Source organism: Pelodiscus sinensis, chromosome 1, assembly GCF_052426305.1.
Source record: "Pelodiscus sinensis isolate ZL-2025 chromosome 1, ASM5242630v1, whole genome shotgun sequence".
Taxonomy (NCBI): Eukaryota; Metazoa; Chordata; order Testudines; family Trionychidae; genus Pelodiscus; species Pelodiscus sinensis.
The window spans coordinates 142,689,452-142,708,670 of NC_143052.1; the positions used below are offsets into that span (position 1 = coordinate 142,689,452).

The following is a 19,219-nucleotide window of genomic DNA, read 5'->3' on the forward strand; positions in this document are numbered from 1 at the left end:
GTCTTTTGCACAGTTCCAACTACACTGTTAGTACAAACAACAATGAAACTGGATGCAGACCCCACACAAGTTGTACCTGGTGAATAAGGCAAAGCAGAATGAGCCTATTAATCTGTACCTATTAACACCCCCAATTTTTTCCATTAAAATGTTAAACTTTTAAATTTCAGTGAAATGTGAAGCAGATAACGTTGATGAAAGGGTTAATTAGCTCACCAGTTGCTAGGCTGCAGTGGCATGTCCTTGGAACATCAGCAGCCAATGAGAGATTATATCTCTGATGCAATGCTTATTAAATCAATGTCCTTGCAGAGTTGTGTGGGTGAAATTTGGCTTTGTCACTCTAAACTACCTGCCCTTCCAGCTTGCCTGCTGGTGGTATTGAATTAATCTCTTTAATAGGCATTATCTTCCATTTCATCTTCACACTCTTTACCACTGCCTCTATCACCACAATGTGGCAATGAGGAAAATAATTGATGCTGATTTAGGAAAAAAGGGTAAAATGGAGAATGGTTCGTTCTAGCAGTGAATCTGGATTGTGCTTTTGTGCTCCTATGGAGCACATTAGAGCTCATGAGAATCATCTAAAAGTTTAGAAGCAGGGCCAAGGTTTTCAAGACAGGATCCTAACATTAGTGGCCTGGTTTTCAAAGAGGGCTAAGCACTTAGCCACTCCATCTGTGAATAAAAGGTTGGATATTAGGAAAAACTATTTCATTAGGATGGTGGTGAAGCACTGGAATGGGTTACCTAAGGAGGTGGTGGAATCTCCATCTCTAGAGGTTTTTAAGTCTCGGCTTGATAAAGCCCTGGCTGGGTTGATTTAGTTGGGATTGGTCCTGCTTTGGGCAGGGGGCTGGACTTGGTGACCTCCTGAGGTCTCTTCCAGCCCTAGGATTCGATAACTGGGTACGCCACACTTTTGAAAAAAGTTAAGCAAGTCTTAACTAAAGAATTTAGAATAAGCCAAAAAGAGATACAAATTCTTGTTAATGTTGTGGCCAAAAGACATTGGTCAGGACACATTCAAGGTTAAAACCAGGTTTACTGTTACCATCAGAGTGTTAAATGAATGAATCTTTCTTAAGATTTCTTAGCAAAAGAAGCATTCATGCCCATAGACAGCAAAGTTGTAAAATGTAGACAAAAGGAAAGAAGGAGGCCTGGGCTTATCTGGTCAAGTGTGATATGTCAGGAGAATGGCTGAGAGGTTAATTATTTTAGGGAATTAGTAGTAGTGAGGTGATCAGCAAATCAGTGGAGGTAACATAGGGAATAGTTGGGAGAGCATTAGACACAGCATTTAATGAGTTAACGCCGATCACTGTCAATTTTTAAAATGAGATTGGATGTTTTTCTAAAACAACAACAAGAAATATGGCTCTAGCCTAATTCAGAGAGAACAGGAAATCAGATTAGGTGATCACAGAGGCTATGTCTAGACTGCAGGCTTCTTTCAGAAGAAGCTTTTCTGGAAGAGATCTTCCCAAAAAACTTCTTCTGAAAGAGAGAGTCCACACTGCCAAAGTGCATTGAAAAAGCGATTTGCTTTTTCGAAAGATAGCGTCCATTCAATGTGGACACTATCTCGCATTTAAGCTGCGATTATTATGGACGGAGTGGCCACCAGGGCACCTGTGCTTTTTCCTCTTTCCCTTTTTTTTCCCCCCTGAAAGAACTCCCTCTGCCCCATCCACACACGCCTTTTTCTGAAAGAACGCGATTGCAGTATGGACATAAGTGAAATTTTTTCAGAAAAAACTCTGTAGTGTAGACATAGCCAGAGCTTCCTTCTGGCCTTAGTATCTACAAACTGCATAATGCTACTCTACACATAGACATGCTGAAAATTCTTATAGAAGAGCAACATGGAGTCAGAAACCAAGACTTGTAAAGAGATTGGCCCTTTATTTTCACTGACTGAGGATTAGGCAGTTACTTCAGGTTTAAGGACATTTCAGAATTGGATATGTTCACAATGCAGGCAGACCAAGAAAGGATGTGAACTTAAGATCATCCTTCATATGAGTCAGCAGGTCATGGCCCAGATATGAGGTCACAGTGGTGTGATGCCATTAAGGAGAATTTAGGGCACTGTTCTCTAGAGTTGCCAGGTGTCCGGTATTCAACCAGACAGTCCAATTTTGGGGCCCTCTGTCTAGTAAAAAAATTCAGAAAATACTGGACATGTGCAATGTTCGATATTTTCTGGTTTTCCGGCTGGGCGCCCAACAGAACCCTGGCCAGGGAGAAGGGGAGGAGGAGGGGGAGGAGTACCTGGGAGGTGGGGCATGATTGGCGCTGGGTGCCTCTGGTTGCATCTGACGTAGGAGTGATGCCTTGGGGAGGAGGAGAAGCCCTGTCCATGCTCCTGAGCGCTGTTCAAGTGCATTGTGGACCCGTAGCCGGACTAGCTTGTGCTTCACCGGGACTGTGCGTGGGACAGGCAGCGCCCTAGGGTCTGCATGTGCCCGGGTCAGTCCCACTCCCTGCCGGCCGATTCTCTCTCCCCCCGACCCCTCCTAGCCAGTCCCACTGCCCCCGACCACTCCCCGCCAGCCCTGCTTCCTGCCCCCCCCCTCCTCGAGGCCAGCCCCGCCCCCCCCCATCACGTGTGTCCGGTATTTTTTCTGAAGCTACCTGGTAACCCTACTGTTCTCAAGATCTACAGCCCAAAATATTCTAAAAGAAGTTACACAGTTTGCATTCTTCCAGTCCTCTGTGTTCCCAAGAGCCCATAATATGAGCACTGGGAGTGGGGGAGGAAGGGGGACGGATGGAAAACTAGCATGGAAGCTACATAAGCACAAGTTGTAACTAGTGTGTGACAAAAAAAAAAAAAATACGTGTGGGGTGGCCCAAAGGCATAAAGATTCGAATGCAGAATCTTGGAACAGACACTGGAAATTTTTTTTGCCATTTTTAAAGATTTGCAGGACAGTACATGTAGAAAATATAAATTGCATCCTTGAGCACCAGGGTCAGGTACAGCTCTAAGAGAAGAAGCTTAGAAAGAGGTAGCGCTTAATTTGTACTGGGGATTGCAGTGCCCAAGCATCTCTTGGCTTGTTGCATCAGGTATGAAAGTAAAAAATTGTTTGAAGCCCAGCACCTAACTGCTTTACGCGCATCATCTCTTTTATTAGAAATTAAGCAGTAAACGAGGAAAAGGCTCTATTCTGTTTGACAAAAACTGAATTGGACTGAAATTTCTACCAGACATGATAACGGACTCAACATTGCCTAGAGAGAGGTCTATATGAACACTGATAACTTATCTAATAGGTCATAGCCCAAGCCCAACTACTTGTCATGACAAATATGGGTTCCCTCCAGTCATCTTTACCTCAACCTACAATGCCTCTCCCACAAAACTGGTCTCTCTTGCAAATATACCCTCAAACCCTGTTACAGAGATCCACTTTGACCTACTTTGCAGGCAAAGATCAATCCCCACCAAACAGCCCCAATACCCTTTAGAAAAGGTCCTTGCGCACATGCCTTCATGGCTTCAGAGCATGATCTAAGCAAAGTGTACACGGCTATTTTTGACTTACTAGTAATTGTCCACAGTGAAAACAGAGAACGTGGCTCACTATCCAGTGGTTAGGGCACCCACCCCATTCCCCCTTCTCAATCACACGTTCACTATTTAGCCATGGTGAGACAGCTTCAACACAAGACACTGAGGAAACCCCACTCAGCTATGGGATATTCTGAAGTGGTTAAAAGACCTGCCTGAGTTTTTGAAACATGGGTCTCTTACCTCTTCCTCAGGTGAAGGTAGACCTTAACCCCTGGGCCACAATGCTTCCTGCTGGTGAATTCTGAATGGGACCTCAGCCAGGAGGTGGCCTCTCAGCATGCACATCAGGGGCATCAGACCCCCTATGGGCATTTCTTCACCTGGTCTCCCCCTGGTTCATGAATTACTCTGGGGATTAGATGGGAGATAGGCATTAAGATGCCAAAAGTGAGGCAGCAGTGCACAAGCCCAAAGGCAAAACAGGGAGCTTTTACCCTGAAAAGTTAGGTGCCAAGCGAGTTTAGGGGCTTACAGGGATCAGCATGAGTATTGTGAATCACAGTGGAGCCTAAATGGGGTTGTAGAACCCTAGATTTAGGACCCAACTTTGAGTACTTTTGTGGATCAGCATCCTAGAGGCATTTGTTCATTCTTGCTATTTTCATAATCTAGACTAGGAGCAAGATAATGTTTTTCCATTTGGAGGTGGAAAAAATCTCTAATGAATCTAGCCACCACAGTGACATAAGAACATCAGAATGGCCACACTGGGTCAGACCAATGGCCCAGTATCCTGTCTGCCGACAGTGGCCAATGCTAGATGCCCCAGAGGGAGGGAACACAACAGGTAACCAGTATTCAGGTGACCAGTGCCAGTTAAATAGAAAGGTCATTATGGTGCATTAGCTATGTATGCCTTACCATAGACCAGAGATCTGAAAGCAGCTTGTGCTGAGTTATGCAGTAAGACAGAAGCCTGGAAGTAATACTACATAGATAGCAAGACAATGCACTGAGAGCACAGAACACCAAGCATTTAGGATAATGTCAAACAGATTTAAGGTTTATTCAGAATAGTGTAACCTATGTCAGAAACAGGTTCAACGCTAAATGAATTAACCACAGAAACCCAACCCTGAAGCTATGAGCAGTACCTACAGTTAGCCAGCTGTCACCTTCCTTGCACTTGCAAGCTGTTATGGAAAACTTATTTTCGCATATGACTGCTCTGGTACAATATGGCTGACCCAAATCAAAGTATAGAACCTGAGATTTGCTAATCCTGTTTAATGGAAGCATTTAATGAAACATAGCAAGTGTGTGCTGATGTGTTAGAGCATTTTACCTCCACTTTGCCTTTAATTTTAATTTAGAATACCTCTCCTGCTGGACTACAGCTAGGTCCAGCATATGGAATGCATCTGTTAGTCTTTAAGGTGGCATAGGGCTCCATTATTTTTGCAGATACAGACTAACACACTATCGATCTGAGACATGTGGAATAATGAAGTTCCACACATGAATTGCAATGTAGTTCACTTACCACCCACCGGACACAGCCTCAAAAGCAATACATTCTTCAGGGCAAAGGGTTTCACGGTATATATTGTGCAGGACCAAACACACCATCAGCAATTATAAAAGAAAGAAAGCACTTTCCAGTACTCTCAGAAGAATATGGAGGAGGAGGAGAAGACAAAGGAATCTGTTTTTAAAGGAAATTTAGTTTATAGCACATTAGTGAGAAGTGTATTGCACAAACACCCATAATGGGGTTAATCATCTCTCGGAAGTGGCTAGATAAGCATCATCTCATTTTTAGTATAAGATTAGACATTGAAATTTCTTGCCACTGCAGCTCTCTTAGTCATAGCAATGAATTAATTAGATGATAACCTCAGTACTTCTTGTTTATGGGCTACCATCGGTATCCTGGGCTACTCAGTTTACCTCCAAGGTTAATTATCAATTTACCAGAGAGAACTCAAGTTATGGCCTTTTTATCCACTCCCAACCCTCCAACCATCCCTACAGTAAGCACCTTAGTGTAAAGAGAATTCTACCTTTTCTCACCAGCATGCAAAGACAGTCGTTGATTTTTCATTGAGCTGAATATTTATAAGAACACGGGACTGCCCTGCCTACAGGGTTCCCTCTAAGCCGTGTGCTTGTGTGGGTGTGCAGAAAAAATTTCCTCCTACGCAGAGCCATGCAGCCACATGGTGGCCAGCAGGGGGCTACTCTGGTGGCCAGGGCTGGAGAAGCCACCATGTGGGAGCCCTGGTGGGAAAGCAGGGTGGCGTGGGGTGGGGTGGGGGAAATGGCGGTAGGTACCAGGGTCAGTACCAGTGGGGGAGGCAGTGGGGCCAAGGACAGATGGAGCTTGACACAGAAGCCGGCTGGTGGGGGGCAAAGGCACCAGCCATCTGTGGTGGTTGGACGTACCAGGTGCAGGTCAATTCTAGGGGGCGGGGGGAGAAAGAGGGTGAGGTTCAGGGTTGGACACAGGTCTCTGGGCTATGGAGGGGGGACAGGCAAGATGCGGGGATGGGCACAGGTCTCCGGGCAGTGGTGCTTGAGCTGTGGGCCCTACGCCCAGGTACTGGCTGTTTGTGTTTGTGGGGCAGATAGCATGACCCTGGCATATATACTGGTGGCAGATGGGGGGCAGATTGCAAGGCTGGGCACAACTACAGGATGTGGATGAGTAGGCAGTTAGCCAGGTTTATACAGGTACCAGCTAGCTGTGTGTGGTCCTAATGGGGGCACAGGCACTGGGGAAAGGGACCAGCAAGTTGGGTGGTTTTCAGGGTGGGTGGAGGCAGGGTCGTGCACCTTGTTAATTATCCATCTTTTAGTATTTTTTCTTGCATAACAATGTAAAGTGTGTGTGAGTGTGAGAGAGAGAGAGAGACTGGTGGGTGCCATAGTGGCAGACATCAGAACAAGTGCACATGATGTCAATATTGGTGCACAATGCTCACTCAACAAAATTCACTCTACTCATGGATGGAAAATCTTAGACTAGAGGGAACCCTGCCTGCCTAGTGCAGTTGAGAAGCAGCAGCAGTGGAAGCAAGAGCTAGAGGTCCATGAAAGCCAGAAGTGTTCCTATTTTCAGAGCTAGTTGCTGTTATCTTGCAAGTCAAACAAAAACCTTCCAGTGTTTTATCCTGGGTTAAATGTCCTTGCAAACATAGGCCAGATGAAAGAGCTGCCAACATGACAAGCCCGGTACATTAACAGCAGGCTGAGTCACATGAGGCAACCCCACCCAGGACTTCTTAATGAGCCCCCCACCTACACACACCTCTTGAGTCAGCCCTTTCAAACAGAGTCATATGGAGACAGACTCATCAGCTGGGGGACAGACAAATACAAATTATGTCATTTCCGCAGATTATTTCCCCCACAATCTATCAATATTATCTCAGTCTTATCCGGACTGAGCTTTAACCAGTCAGGTCTCTGCAAGCCCTTCTTTCAGGAGGACGCTGAGAGAGCTGACTAATTGCATGGTCTAAGTACGATGAATTAGACACACAGCTGTTATGTCACTGCATAGGAAAGGCAGCACAGCCCACAATGCTCCTCTATTTCCCCTAGTGACAGCGTCTATGAGTTGAGCAGAAGTCTTACAGCCCTCTCAGATCCTGCCACAGACTGCCCTCCAGGCAGACCAGCTCCCAGCTCACACTACTCTGGAATCACTCAGGGCAGGCCTACGCCATGGGGGAAGCTTTGCTTCAGATACACAAATCCAGCTATGTAAATAACAGGGAAGTAGGTGACTACTCGACTATCTGATAAGCATAAGCTTATCGGGTAGTTCTGTGGAGTACTCGCCTACTGGCTCCCCCCTCTCCCTTTGCTGCCTCTGTATGAGCAGCAGGAGCAGCCCCTGTCCACGGGGGTCCCAGCAGGGAACTGGGCCCCTGTGCAGACAGCAACTGCTACCACCAAACAGCCCCTGTTCTGCCTCAAGCAGGGGGTTGGACTCAATGGCCTCCTGAGGTCTCTTCCAACCCTAATCTTCTACGATGTACATACTTTTTTTGTACTGCTAATTAAGTCTTTGGCTATTTGTTCTTTACATTATTTTTTGGCCAACCTAATTATACTTCATTGAATCCTAGAACTGGAAGGGGCCTTGAGAGGTCATCAAGTCCAGTCTCCTGCCTTCACAGCAGGACCAAACACCATCTAGATCATCCCTGACAGGTGTCTGTCTATCCTGCTCTTAAATATCTCAGTGATGGAGATTCCACAACCTCAGTAGACAATTTATTCTAGTGTTTAACCACCCTGACAGTTAGGAAGTCTGACCTAAACCTCCCTTGCTGCAATTTAAGCCCACGACTTCTTGTCCTATCATCAGAGGCAAAGGAGAACATTTTTTTCCCTCCTCCTTGTGACACCCTTTTAGATACTTGAAAACTGTTATTATGTCCCCTCTCAGTCTTCTATTTTCCAAACTAGGCCTGAACAACTCGGAAAGCAGCGAGGGCCATATTACTCCAAAGAAAACAGCTGCGGGCAAGTAGGGTTGCCAGATGCTCTCCCAAAAAATACCGAATACATGGGCTACACATTTTTGTCAGGCACAAAAAAACCAAAAAAAACACACATATCATGCAGGAGGCACCACCAGGCTTCCATCCAGTGCCCAGCTGGACAGAGAGTGCAAATACCGGACTGTCTGGTAAAAAACCGGACACCTGGCAACCCTAGCCACAAGGGTAGGTTTGCAGGGGAGGGGTGATACTTTATTAAGAATTTTTCAATTAAATCAGGTCTGTACAACATACGGCTCCCAATGCCCTTACCCTCTCCTCTCCCAGCATCACCCTGTCTCCCCTCCCACTGACACCTCCCCTCCTGCCTTTTTCCTCATTGTCTCCACTTGGCCCCCTGGCATTTGTCTCTCCTGCACTCTGTCCCTTGGTGCCTTCCCCTTTCTCCTGACCTGCCTCCCTCCCCTCAGCACAAATCCCTTCCCCTTCTCTACCTGGCGTCTGCCTTCCAGTTTGCGGGGCTGCCAGAGCCTTTTTGAATTCCACGGTCACTGGCCGTGACGTCACAACGCCACGTCACACCAGCATCCTGGCGTCTGCCAGTGTCCTGCCCTCTGGCTCGCACCCCGCTTCCTCGCGCCAGACCTGCATTGCAGGCAACCTGGCAGCGAGAATCGCTGCACTTCCCCCTCCCCGGTGGCACTCCGCTCCTCCGCCCAGCCGGCGGATCGGATAGGGCTGTGCCGCCCGTAGTTGTCACGGGCTGTACAGTGAGCCCCTGCGGGCCGCATGTTGTGCAGGCCTGTTCCAAACTAAACAAGCCCCGTTCTTTCAGCCTTCCCTCATAGCTCATGTTTTCTAGACCTTTGTCATTTTTGTTGCTCTTCTCTGGACCTTCTCCAATTTCTTTCTGAAATGTGGGTGGTGGTTGTTGGGGGTTTTTTTGCATTTACAAATGCACAAAAATGTCATTTAAAGTATAACTAAAGGAAAATCTGACCTGAAATGTGGTGACCAGAACTGGATACAATACTCTGCAGAACAGAGCAAAAGAAACACTTCTCATGTCTTACTCACAACACATCAGTTAATGCATCCCAGAGTTGGCTTGCCAAAGTCTATGCGCCATTCTATTTTCTTTTGTAGTATTTAACTTCCAATTTTAAAAGGAAGTCTTTGTGGTTGTGGTAACCTTTCATTTATTCATATTACAATTACTAAGAAATAACACCACAAAGATTAAGCAAATCCCTGCACTATTGCTGGTTGAAAACCAAAGTGAGCCAGAGATTAGGGAGTTCCATAAATTGAAAGTAAACATATAGTCATGGAGCTGTAGAATCATAGAGCTGGAAGAGACCTCAGGAGGTCATCAAGTCCAGCCCCCTGCTCAAGGCAGGACCAATCCCAATTAAATCATCCCAGCCAGGGCTTTCTTTGGGGAACAAGTGGGTCACATTCTCCAGCATCTCTCCTCAACCATATTCCTCTTGATGCAAACAGCTGGGACTTTGGGGAAATAAACTTCACCAATATTGTGACAGCTGGCAACACTGTTCACTCAAAAAATAACTTTGCCACTAACAGAGTTTGTTCTCTTTTCCCCTCTCAATCTCTCGAATCCCCTTGCTCAGACACTTCACCGGAACTCCTCACAGCCTGATCCTAGGCTTTTCTTCCAACAGTTGTGGCATCCCATTTAGCATCCCAAAGTCCAAAGTGGGGTTTATATTGCTGCCAATCCATTGGAATGGAACACTTGGATTCCATATGCCCCATTAATCATCTGAGAGTACTGTATTAGTCAAAGTCACCTGGTGGTGGCAAGGCTGAAGAAGAGCTAACTAAGGGTCAGTCTACACCAGGGGTCTCCAACTTTTTAAGCACGAGATCACTTTTTGAATTTAAGTGCAATCCAAGATCTACCTCAGACCCAAACACCCTTGTCCTGCCTCCTTTGTGCCCCTTCTCTGAGGCCCCACCCCTGCTCATTCCATCCTTCCCCCACCCTCCCTCACTTTCCCCAGGCAGGGGCAGAGGGTTGGGGTGCAGGCTCTGGTCTTGGGTTAAGGGATTTGGGAGTGTGAGAGGGGCTCTGAGATGAGCTTTGGGCAAGAAGTTTAGGTTAGGGTTTATGTGCAGGCTCTGGGAGGGCATTTAGATGCAGGGGTGCTCGGGGCTAGGGAAGGGGTTTGGGGTGCAGGAGAGTTTCAGGATGTGGGCTCCGATTGGGCCCTGCTTACCTCAGGTGGCTCCTGGGTGGTGGTTCAGTGGGGCTAAGGCAGGCTCACCCCTGCCCTGGCCCCCCTGCACCACTCCCAAAGGCAGCCAGCAAACCCCCTCCATCCCAAGCCCTGTTGTGCCCCCCACTCTGTTCTGTGGAGATAGGCTACAGGGCGAGAAAGGGGGCACCTTGACATCAGCACCCTCTTCTCCCTCCTCTGACCTGCACAGCAAGCAGAAGACTCCTAGGGGCTGGGGGTGGCTCCAAGGCAAAGGGCAGGAGACGAGCAGTGGTAGGAGGAGGGGCAGTTGAAGTGCTGGCACTTGATAGCCTCTTGGCTAAACCAGTCAAGATCCCCTGTCAGAGGCTCCGGGATCGACTGGTTGGTGACCACTGCCACAGCTGATAATACTCCAGAGTTCTGCTCTTCCTTCACAAACATATGTACTCACCCCTGTTTCTGGAGGATCTGGAAGCCAGCCCAGTTCACTCTGTGCAGTGCTTGTGTCCAGGAGATCCACTGCAAGCCAGAAGGAAAGGGTCAGAAACCCAAATGCTATGGTTTATGGAACAGGTACACCAAAGCCTTCCCCTTCTGTAACTGCTTCTTAGGCACCACTGCTTTTGACTTTCCTCATTCTAGTCAATATGAGCTTACCCGGGTCATTCAGTAATGTCTGCAGACATGCCCCACAACTCAGCCACATTCCTTTTCCCCCTGTCTCCAGCCAGAAAAAGAGCGTAAAGAATCTTTGCCCACACTTCTATCCCCACACTTCTCCCTCAACCCAGGCAACAGCTTGAGGAGAGGGAGAATAGCAACAGAGCACAGCAACATTGCAACTACTTAGAAATCCTTTATAATCCACACAAATCCAGGCAGGAAAAATCCAAAGAGAATCACCCTCCTGGGATGAATTAGAATGGGAATTCAGTGCCCCAAAACTGGCTTGGTAATTGACTCATCTCTGCAAGAATCTCCCCTTCAGAACAGGAGACCTGATAGGGGGATAAAAAAAGACAGGTGCTGAGGTGACTGAACAAATTACCAGCACAAAAGATCAATTAGTATTGCCTCAGGGATCTTGCCAAGGCTGGAAAGGGGAGAGCAAGGAAGATTATGGGAAGGTGCACAGTATAAAGAGATGACATGAAAAGCATAAGGCTTGTGGAGCCATCCACCCGTTATTTTGTTTCTCTGAACTGTATTTAAGTTCTAGCAGTCTGTTTGCAGAGGAAGTTGCCATTTTTGCAATAGTCTGGCTGCAAACAGAGACAAATCCCATTCGCTCTGGGTATGTCTACGTTGCATTCCTCTTCTGAGAGAGGAATGCAAATACAGATGAGCGAAATTGCAAATGAAGCACGGATTTGAATTTCCCACGCTTCATTTGCATAATTGCATCCAGCCGCTATTTCAAAATAAAAAATGCTGTGTAGATGCATTTATTTTGAAAGAAACTCCTTCTTTCGAAATAACCCTTACTCCTCAAAAAATGAGGTTTAATGGTTATTTCGAAAGAAGGTGTTTCTTTAAAAAAATGCATCTACACAGCGTTTTTTATTTCGAGATAGGGTATTTCGAAATAGCGGCAGGGCACGATTGTGCAAATGAAGCATGGGAAATTCAAATCCGCGCTTCATTTGCAATTTCGCTCATCTGCATTTGCATTTCACTCTCAGAAGAGGAATGCAATGTAGACATACCCTCTCTCATGCAGTCTTGTCTTTGGTTTTCCCTACTGAAATTATAGAACTATTCTTTGTTTATGGCAAAATAAAAAAGTGAGAACTTAATTAATGCTTTGAAGGTGCAAAGGGTTGAACCAACATTAACTTATTAATTCCCAGGACAGAAATAGGACAGTATCTGGTATAACACCTAATCTGAGTCTCCACCAGGTTTCTGTGAGCTGTGTTTTAGTATCAACTGCACACAACCACCCAGTTTCTCTCCTCTCCCCCTTTATTTCTCTGGGGATGTGATTTAACTCAAAGATCTCTTCCATGTTCAGGGATGGGAGTTAGAAATTTAGCATTCACCGTCCTCTAAGACCATACCCCAATACCTCCCTCGTTAACATTCCATCTCCCATCCCACATACTCACACAGTTAAATTTATCTTCTCTCCTTACACTTTTCCACCTCCTCATCTCCACCTTTCATCACTTCCCCTTCCCAATGCACTGCCTCAGCCACTTCATGCAGTATTGTTGCCACTTCTCCTGGTTTTCTCATGAGTTTCAAGCTGTTGGGTGGTTTGGGTTTTTTGTTTGTTTTTTTAAAGAGTCCTGACTTCTGGAGAGCATGTGTTTAGGTGGGAATCCTGCTTTCAGTTTAGTTCCTAGCCCTTATGGTTGCTGTGAAAAAAATGAAATGGGATCTGAGTGCACTCTAAAGCCTTAGAATATGGAAGACAAATAAAAAAAACCCTTAAAAAAAACCAGATTAATGATTTTTTAGGCTTGGCTCATGGTTTTTGAATGCTTCTGTAGTTGGAGATCCTGGTGATTCTGTTATTCAGGAATGTGAAGATGATCAACAGAGCTGTACCCCAGTGCAATCATGTCAGCAGAACTGCACTTTCCCATGGGATGAAGCTTGGAAGGTTTAGATTTTTATTGGTCAGTGTTGATAAACATCAAATTCACACTAACTTGTCAAAATATTTCCATTGTAATCAAAATGTGCAGTTAGGCAAAGTAAGAAAAAAATGCTGCTAGAAAACTTACTAGAATTTGATTTAAGGCTATTAACTTTGTACATTTTGCCACGAGATGCTCACGACTTGTGTTTTAGCAGCTATAAAGCTTTAACGTTTTGAATACCAATGCCAACGGTTGTTAAATAATTTGTCTGACTCCCCCATACTTTTCTACCATTGTGAAAATTTAAACAGATAAACATTGGAAAAAATGTTTAAAAATAAACAGGGATATTATCCATGGAATCATCAAAATATAAAAACTGAATTCTGCCAACCTTGCTTGTCTGTCCTATTGTGGAGGTCATGCCTGAGATCTAAGCTATCCCAGCAAAAGAGCCATTTTGGTGGCATAAGCTGTACCCTTGCTAAGAACATGTTGCTGGTACAATCGTCCAGGTCAGCTCTACCAGCAAAGTACTCCTAATGTAAACAAGCCTGTAAGTTACTCTTTTGCAAAACAAAGAAAAATCCCTGAAGATGCTCTGTCAACTTCCACCAACCTCACTCTAAGGGCCCTATCCAACTGGAAAGAAATGAAGGTGGCAAAGCATCAAATGAAGCAGTGGTTCCCAACAGGGGTTCTGTGGTCCCCTGGGGATCTGTGAACCCTTTGAGGGGACCACTGAGCCCTATATCTAGAACCCAGAGCCCAAGCCCCAGCACCTTCTGTGGGGCTGAAGCCAGGTTCAAGCCTCAGTCCCCAGTGTCCTCCCCCTCTCCCTCCACAGAACTGATGCTGGGACCAGCAGAACTGAATTCCAGAGCTCTGAGCCCTAATTCTCCCCAGGAGGCAGAAGCCCTGAGCCCATGGTCAGAGCTCGGGGGTGTTGCCCTTCCCCCACCCCAGACTACAGTGAAAGAGCATGGCAGTCCCTGGTTATCTCCACCTCACCCCCCTCTGCCTCCTTCATTCCCTGCCCAGGTCAGAGGCAGGAAGCCAGAGCCAAGCAGTGCAGGACAGCCGCAGCTCTGACTGGTGTCAGGGAGCAGGCAGCTGCAGCATTCCCCTGGCTCCTACTGGTACAGGGAACGGGAGAAAAGAAAAGGGAGTCTGAAGCTGTTCCTCAGCTCCTGCCAGCCACCTTTGCTCACTCAGCCAATAAAAACCACCTGGGCAAAAAGGCCATTTCCATGGCTGGCAGAACCCTTGAGGAACAGGGACCCCAGAGGAGCCCTCCCAGTACACAGTCCCTAGTACCCCTCTCCTTACACTCTGATCTATGCCTGTGCATGCACACACCCCTTAGCTACCCCCTGCCTGCACATAGCCTAGTACCCCTCTCCCTACACCCTGAGCTATGCCCTCCCTGCACCCTGAGCATCCCGCTAGAGCCACTAGCTACTGCCTTCTCTGCACTCTCAACTCCTCCCCTTTCCAAAAACAGCTCCTAGCTACCCCCTACCTGCACACAAGCCCTGGCTATCCTCTCCCTGCATCCTGAGCTACCCCCTCCCTATACAGCCCTTAGATACCCCCTCCCTGCACTCTGGGCAACCCTCTGCTTGCATAAAGCCCCTAGCTATCTCTCTCCCTGATCCCTGAGCTGTTTTCATACTTTTTGAGCTAAGCCCCGTTACCTTTGAGGTAATAACTTTTGGTACCCACCCCCACAAGCCAGACAAGCAAGTGGTCTGCTGAGATGAGGCAGGTGTGAAGGTGGTGCTCCCTCCCCAGACCCACCTGCGTGGAGCTGGCTTTGTCCCTTGCCCACCCAAAATAGAAGTCAAACTACACCTATGTCTGAACATCTCCCCTCCTCTGGCCCAGGATCCCAAGTGTCTCTGCCCCCCTCCCCCGCTGGGCCCTGGAGTTTTTATAGCATGTTGTGATTGTGGGTAGTCTCAGAAAGAAAAAGGCTGTGAACCTGATTTAAAGCCCTGGAGTCTCTTTCTAGTCAGGGGCAGCGAGATCAGTGTTGCTTGCCAGCTACAGCCAGCAGAGTATAAAGTGCAGGAGAGAGCACGCAAGAGACCTCTGGAATGAGGAAGCAGAGCATGGCCCAGGATCGGAGATATGGACCTGAATTCTAGCACACACACTCCTCCCATTTCTCCTTTCCACTCTACTCCCCCTTCCAATTTTGAGAAGATAACACTTCCACAATACTGTAGTCCCAAATCCTTTCTGCAGGAGATGCGCCTCATTCCAGTCACTTCCTAGAGGACACAGTAGCAACTCCATGCAAGTAAGAGGCAGGATAAAAGGAAGGGGGAGCAGGCAGTTTTTATAAGGGTAAGGAGACCAGGGGGAAAAAAGTACTTTAATGAGCAAGAGAGATTTAAAAGCATTATAGGCAAGCACAGGACCCAGCTATGCAGAAGCTCATGCTGCCTTGGACTGCTATCTGGGGGCAATACCTACTACAAGATCAACTCTCTGGAAGTCAATCTTCTAGCATTTGATTTAGCAAGTCTAGTACAGACCTGTAAATCGAAGGCTGAAGGCAGCTGCTGCTGGTGTCTGGTACTCCCCCTTTTGTGAGGAATAAGAGAAACCAACAGGAGCAAATGGTCCCGTCAGCCTCCCATAGCGTGGATGTCACCATAGCTCGGCTTAAGGTTTTGAATAGCTGGAGTCGCGTACCTTAAGCTGACCTTCCAGATCCAGTGTAGACCTGGCCTAGTAGATGTGAGTTGTGGTGGGAACGAACACACACACACACTCTCCCCCAGCTAGGCCACGCTCACAAGGCCCACAATTTGGATGCTGCATAGAAGTGGAGGGAAGGTAGCACTGAGCCACTGACCTGCACATTTTAGATGTTAGGGGACAGAGGACACAATGGTGGGAAAACACAGTTTGGCTGTCCATCCCCTGACATGTGGCAGTCTCACTGTGGCATAGTTAGGGAGAGAATCTCTCCAAGAGAATCCCCTACAGACCCAAATAGAGCCAGGGAACCATATGACCAATGGGAACGAGTACTGTTAAGGTATGTCTGCTCTTTGAGTTTCAGGGTGCAATCCTCACCTCAAGGAGAAATACCTGCACTCACTCTCATTGAGCTAGCGTGCTACAAATAAAATGTAGCTGCCATGACTGGCATCAGTGGCAGGGGCTAGCTGCTCCCACGTACCTATCCATAGGGGATTAGGCATGCACTGTGGCTACAATGGAGAAAGAAGCTAGCCACTGTGGGTCCATGCTTAGTGTCTTGGATGGGCAGGTATTCATGGAGGCCCTCGCCCAATGCTGCAGCCTCATTCTATTTTTAGAGCTGTAGCTCCATCAGAAGCAGCATGGATATGTTTCCTCAAGTTGGGAATTATACCCGCACCTCAGTGCGTCTCAGGGCATGTCTACACATGTTCTACAGGGTGGACTTAAGGACCGGATCACAGGCAAAGGGCATGGCAGATGTATTTGAACAAGTTATCCAGTCCCCAAAGCATTACCCCAGCTATTTTTCCAAGACAGTTCCTGGAGTTCACTTGGAGACCAAGTAGGTTCTAATTTAACCTGGCCCTCTCCGCAACACTTGCAGCCAAATCTGTTTAGCTACTTATTTATCCAGAGCCCTATTTCAAGTGTGTCTGAGAGCCACATCCAGTATAAAGTCCAGAGCAGGGCCAGAGAAAGGCCTACACTCTAATCTGCGCAGAGGTGGTAGCACAGTGCTAGGGGAAGGTCAGCTCCACTAGCTGGGGAGAACAGGGAAGCCCCCCATACAGGCGTGCAAAGAAAGGTGAGGGAGATGGTGGTGAAGAGACAAACATTCCATTCAGATTGGGATACACTGTCTAGGAATAGTGACCACTGTAGTGCTTAAGCAAAATGCAGGACAATGTAGCACTTTAAAGACTAACAAGATGGTTGATTAGATGATGAGCTTTCGTGGGCCAGACCCACTTCCTCAGATCAAATAGTGGAAGAAAGTAGTCACAACCATACATACCAAAGGATACAATTAAAAAAAATGAACAAATATGAAAAGGACAAATCACATTGCAGAACAGGAGGGGGATGCAGGGGGGGGGGCGAGGAAGGAAGGTAAGTGTCTGTGAATTGATGATATTAGAGGTAGGGAGAGTGGGATGTTTGTGAGTTAATGGTATTAGAGGTGATAATTGGGGGAACTATCTTGGTAATGGGTGAGATAGTTCAAATGTTTGTTGAGTCCTTTTTGGAAAGTGTCAGATTTTAACATGAATGACAGTTCAGAGGATTCCCTTTCAAGTGCAGATGTAAAAGGTCTTTGTAGCAGAATGCAGGTGGTTAAGTCATTGAGAGAGTGTCCTTTCTGGTTAAAATGGCAAGAAACTGTTTTCTCTTTGTGATCTTGTCTGATATCTGTTTTGTGGGCATTAATCCTTTGGCGAAGTGTCTGAGATGTTTGTCCAATGTACATAGCAGACGGACACTTTCGGCACATGATAGCATAGATTATATTTCTGGATGCGCAGGAATATGTGTTCTTGATCTTATAACTCACTTGGTTAGGTCCAATAATGGTATCAGCAGAATGAATATGTGGACAAAGCTGGCAACGGGGTTTGTTGCAAGGGAAGGTACCAGGGTTGGTATTAGTGTGGTATGTCCTGTGGTGGTTGGTAAGAATCATCTTGAGGTTAGGTGGTTGTCTATAGGAGACTATGGGTCTGTCTCCCAGAGCCTCTTTGAGTATGGTATCCTGTTCCAATATAGGCTGTAGTTTATTGATAATGTGTTGGACAGGTTTAAGTTGGGGGTTGTAGGTGATGACAAGTGGTGTTCTATTGTTGGTTTTCTTGGGTCTGTCTTGAAGTAGATGGTTTCTAGGTATTCGTCTGGCTCTTTCAATTTGCTTTTTTATTGTCCTGCATTTTGCTTCAGCTACCCCAGACTAACACGGCTACATCTCTATCACTGTAGTGCTTGTGAGGCATTCAGGGTATCTAGTAACAGGACTAAAGGGAGAGGAAGGCACAAGGGAGGTAGAAGTGAGGCAGGAGCTGGAAGGAAAGAGAAACGGGAGGAGGGAAGCCAGGGAGCAAAGGGAAGGCCAGGGTAGCTAAGCCATAGAGGTGCCTCCCCCTGCCACGAGGAAGTGGAAGGGGAGAGCAGTGTTGCAGAAATCTCCACAAGCGCTCCAAAGGAAAGTGTGCAGTCCCGCCAGGCTCAGGGAGCGAGGAAGGGGGGCGTCAGGCATTGGCTTGTGTTTCGACTTGTAACCTAGTCAGAGCTGGTGTTGAATGCAAAAGGAGAAAGATCCCTTGTGGCTCCACAAACGCTGTAAGGCGCCGTGTGTCCCGCTTAAAGGCGGGGAGGGAAGGGGCAGCGCTTGCAGCCACCGGCCTGCCTCCCCCGGGGGAGCGTGAAACTAGCTTACAAAGTCCCCAAAGCAAGGAGCGTCCCTCCTCCCGCTGCACTCGCTGGCCTCCCCCTTCCCCCCGCCCTACTCCTGTCCCTCGAGGAAGGCCGGTGTAATGCAGATCTCATAGGTAGCAGCTTTCTACATTACACCGGTCCCGGCCCCTCCAGAGGGGCTCTCCCGCTCCCCACTCCGCGCTCTGCGGGGCCCCGGCGCTGGAGGCCAAGCGCCCGGGAACGGGCAGTCAGGCTCGCTCCTTACCTTCTTTCCCAGCTGTCCCAGGAAGCAGGAAGGCACAGAGCAGGAGACAGAGCCCCGTGGGGAGACCTGTCCGGCTGCCAGGGGATCTCAGCTCCATAGTCCCCGGGGAGGAAGCTCTGCTCCCAGCCCCTTGCACCCTGGGTCTCTGCTTCCTTGGCTCACGCCCAGGACACCTGGCTCTTGCACCCAGCGCGTGAAGCGCTGCCGGAGCCTCCTGCCGGGAGCGCGCGCATTGCAAAATCTGCCTGCCTGGCCCGCGGTTGTGATGAAAGCCCAAGGCGGGGGGTGGAGAAGCCAGTTCTCTGCCTCCCCACTTGCTGCCTTCACCTGCTCTTTAAAGGGCTGGGTCCAAACTTCCCATCTGGCAGGCAAATACACGCCTCTTAAAGGCAGCCAGCCACCTTTCCCCGGGCTTGTCCCTGCGCCAGATCTTTGCTCCAGGGTTGTGCATGGCTCCTGGATGCCACCTTTCGGGCTGCTCTTGCCACAGCCCCTTCCCGCGTAAAGCCAGGCGTCCTGCAGCCTGACCTGTTCCAGCTGCTTCTTGGTGATCTCGCTCCTGGACAGAGCACTAGATCGAAAGGCAAGGCCTCGTGTTTGGTTTTAGCGTGTCCTGCGGGAGAGACTGGGACTGGGACATCTAAATGAGGAGATGATATTGAAACCTTTAAGTGCGTGGGCTGCTTGCAAAC

The 19,219-nt window shown here is 47.7% G+C and overlaps 1 protein-coding gene across 3 annotated transcripts in view; it reads right to left on the minus strand.

Annotated features, from left to right (window-relative positions):
• EPHA1 (EPH receptor A1) overlaps window positions 1-18,883 on the minus strand; it is a 50,677-nt gene extending 31,794 nt beyond the window's left edge. Inside the window, exons 1-4 of one of the 3 annotated variants that reach the window (XM_075903424.2) lie at window positions 18,528-18,883; window positions 12,377-12,628; window positions 10,720-10,787; window positions 3,770-3,937 (exon numbers count right to left, since the gene is read on the minus strand). Coding sequence is in view for 2 of the 3 variants with exons in the window: in XM_075903409.2 (XP_075759524.2) it covers window positions 10,720-10,787; window positions 18,528-18,624 (165 nt within the window). In the remaining variant the exon portion in view is untranslated. The remainder of the gene's footprint in view (window positions 1-3,769; window positions 3,938-10,719; window positions 10,788-12,376; window positions 12,629-18,527) is intronic. The other 2 variants (XM_075903415.2, XM_075903409.2) reach the window with 2 other exon arrangements.
• Between the last annotated feature and the right edge of the window lie 336 nt (window positions 18,884-19,219).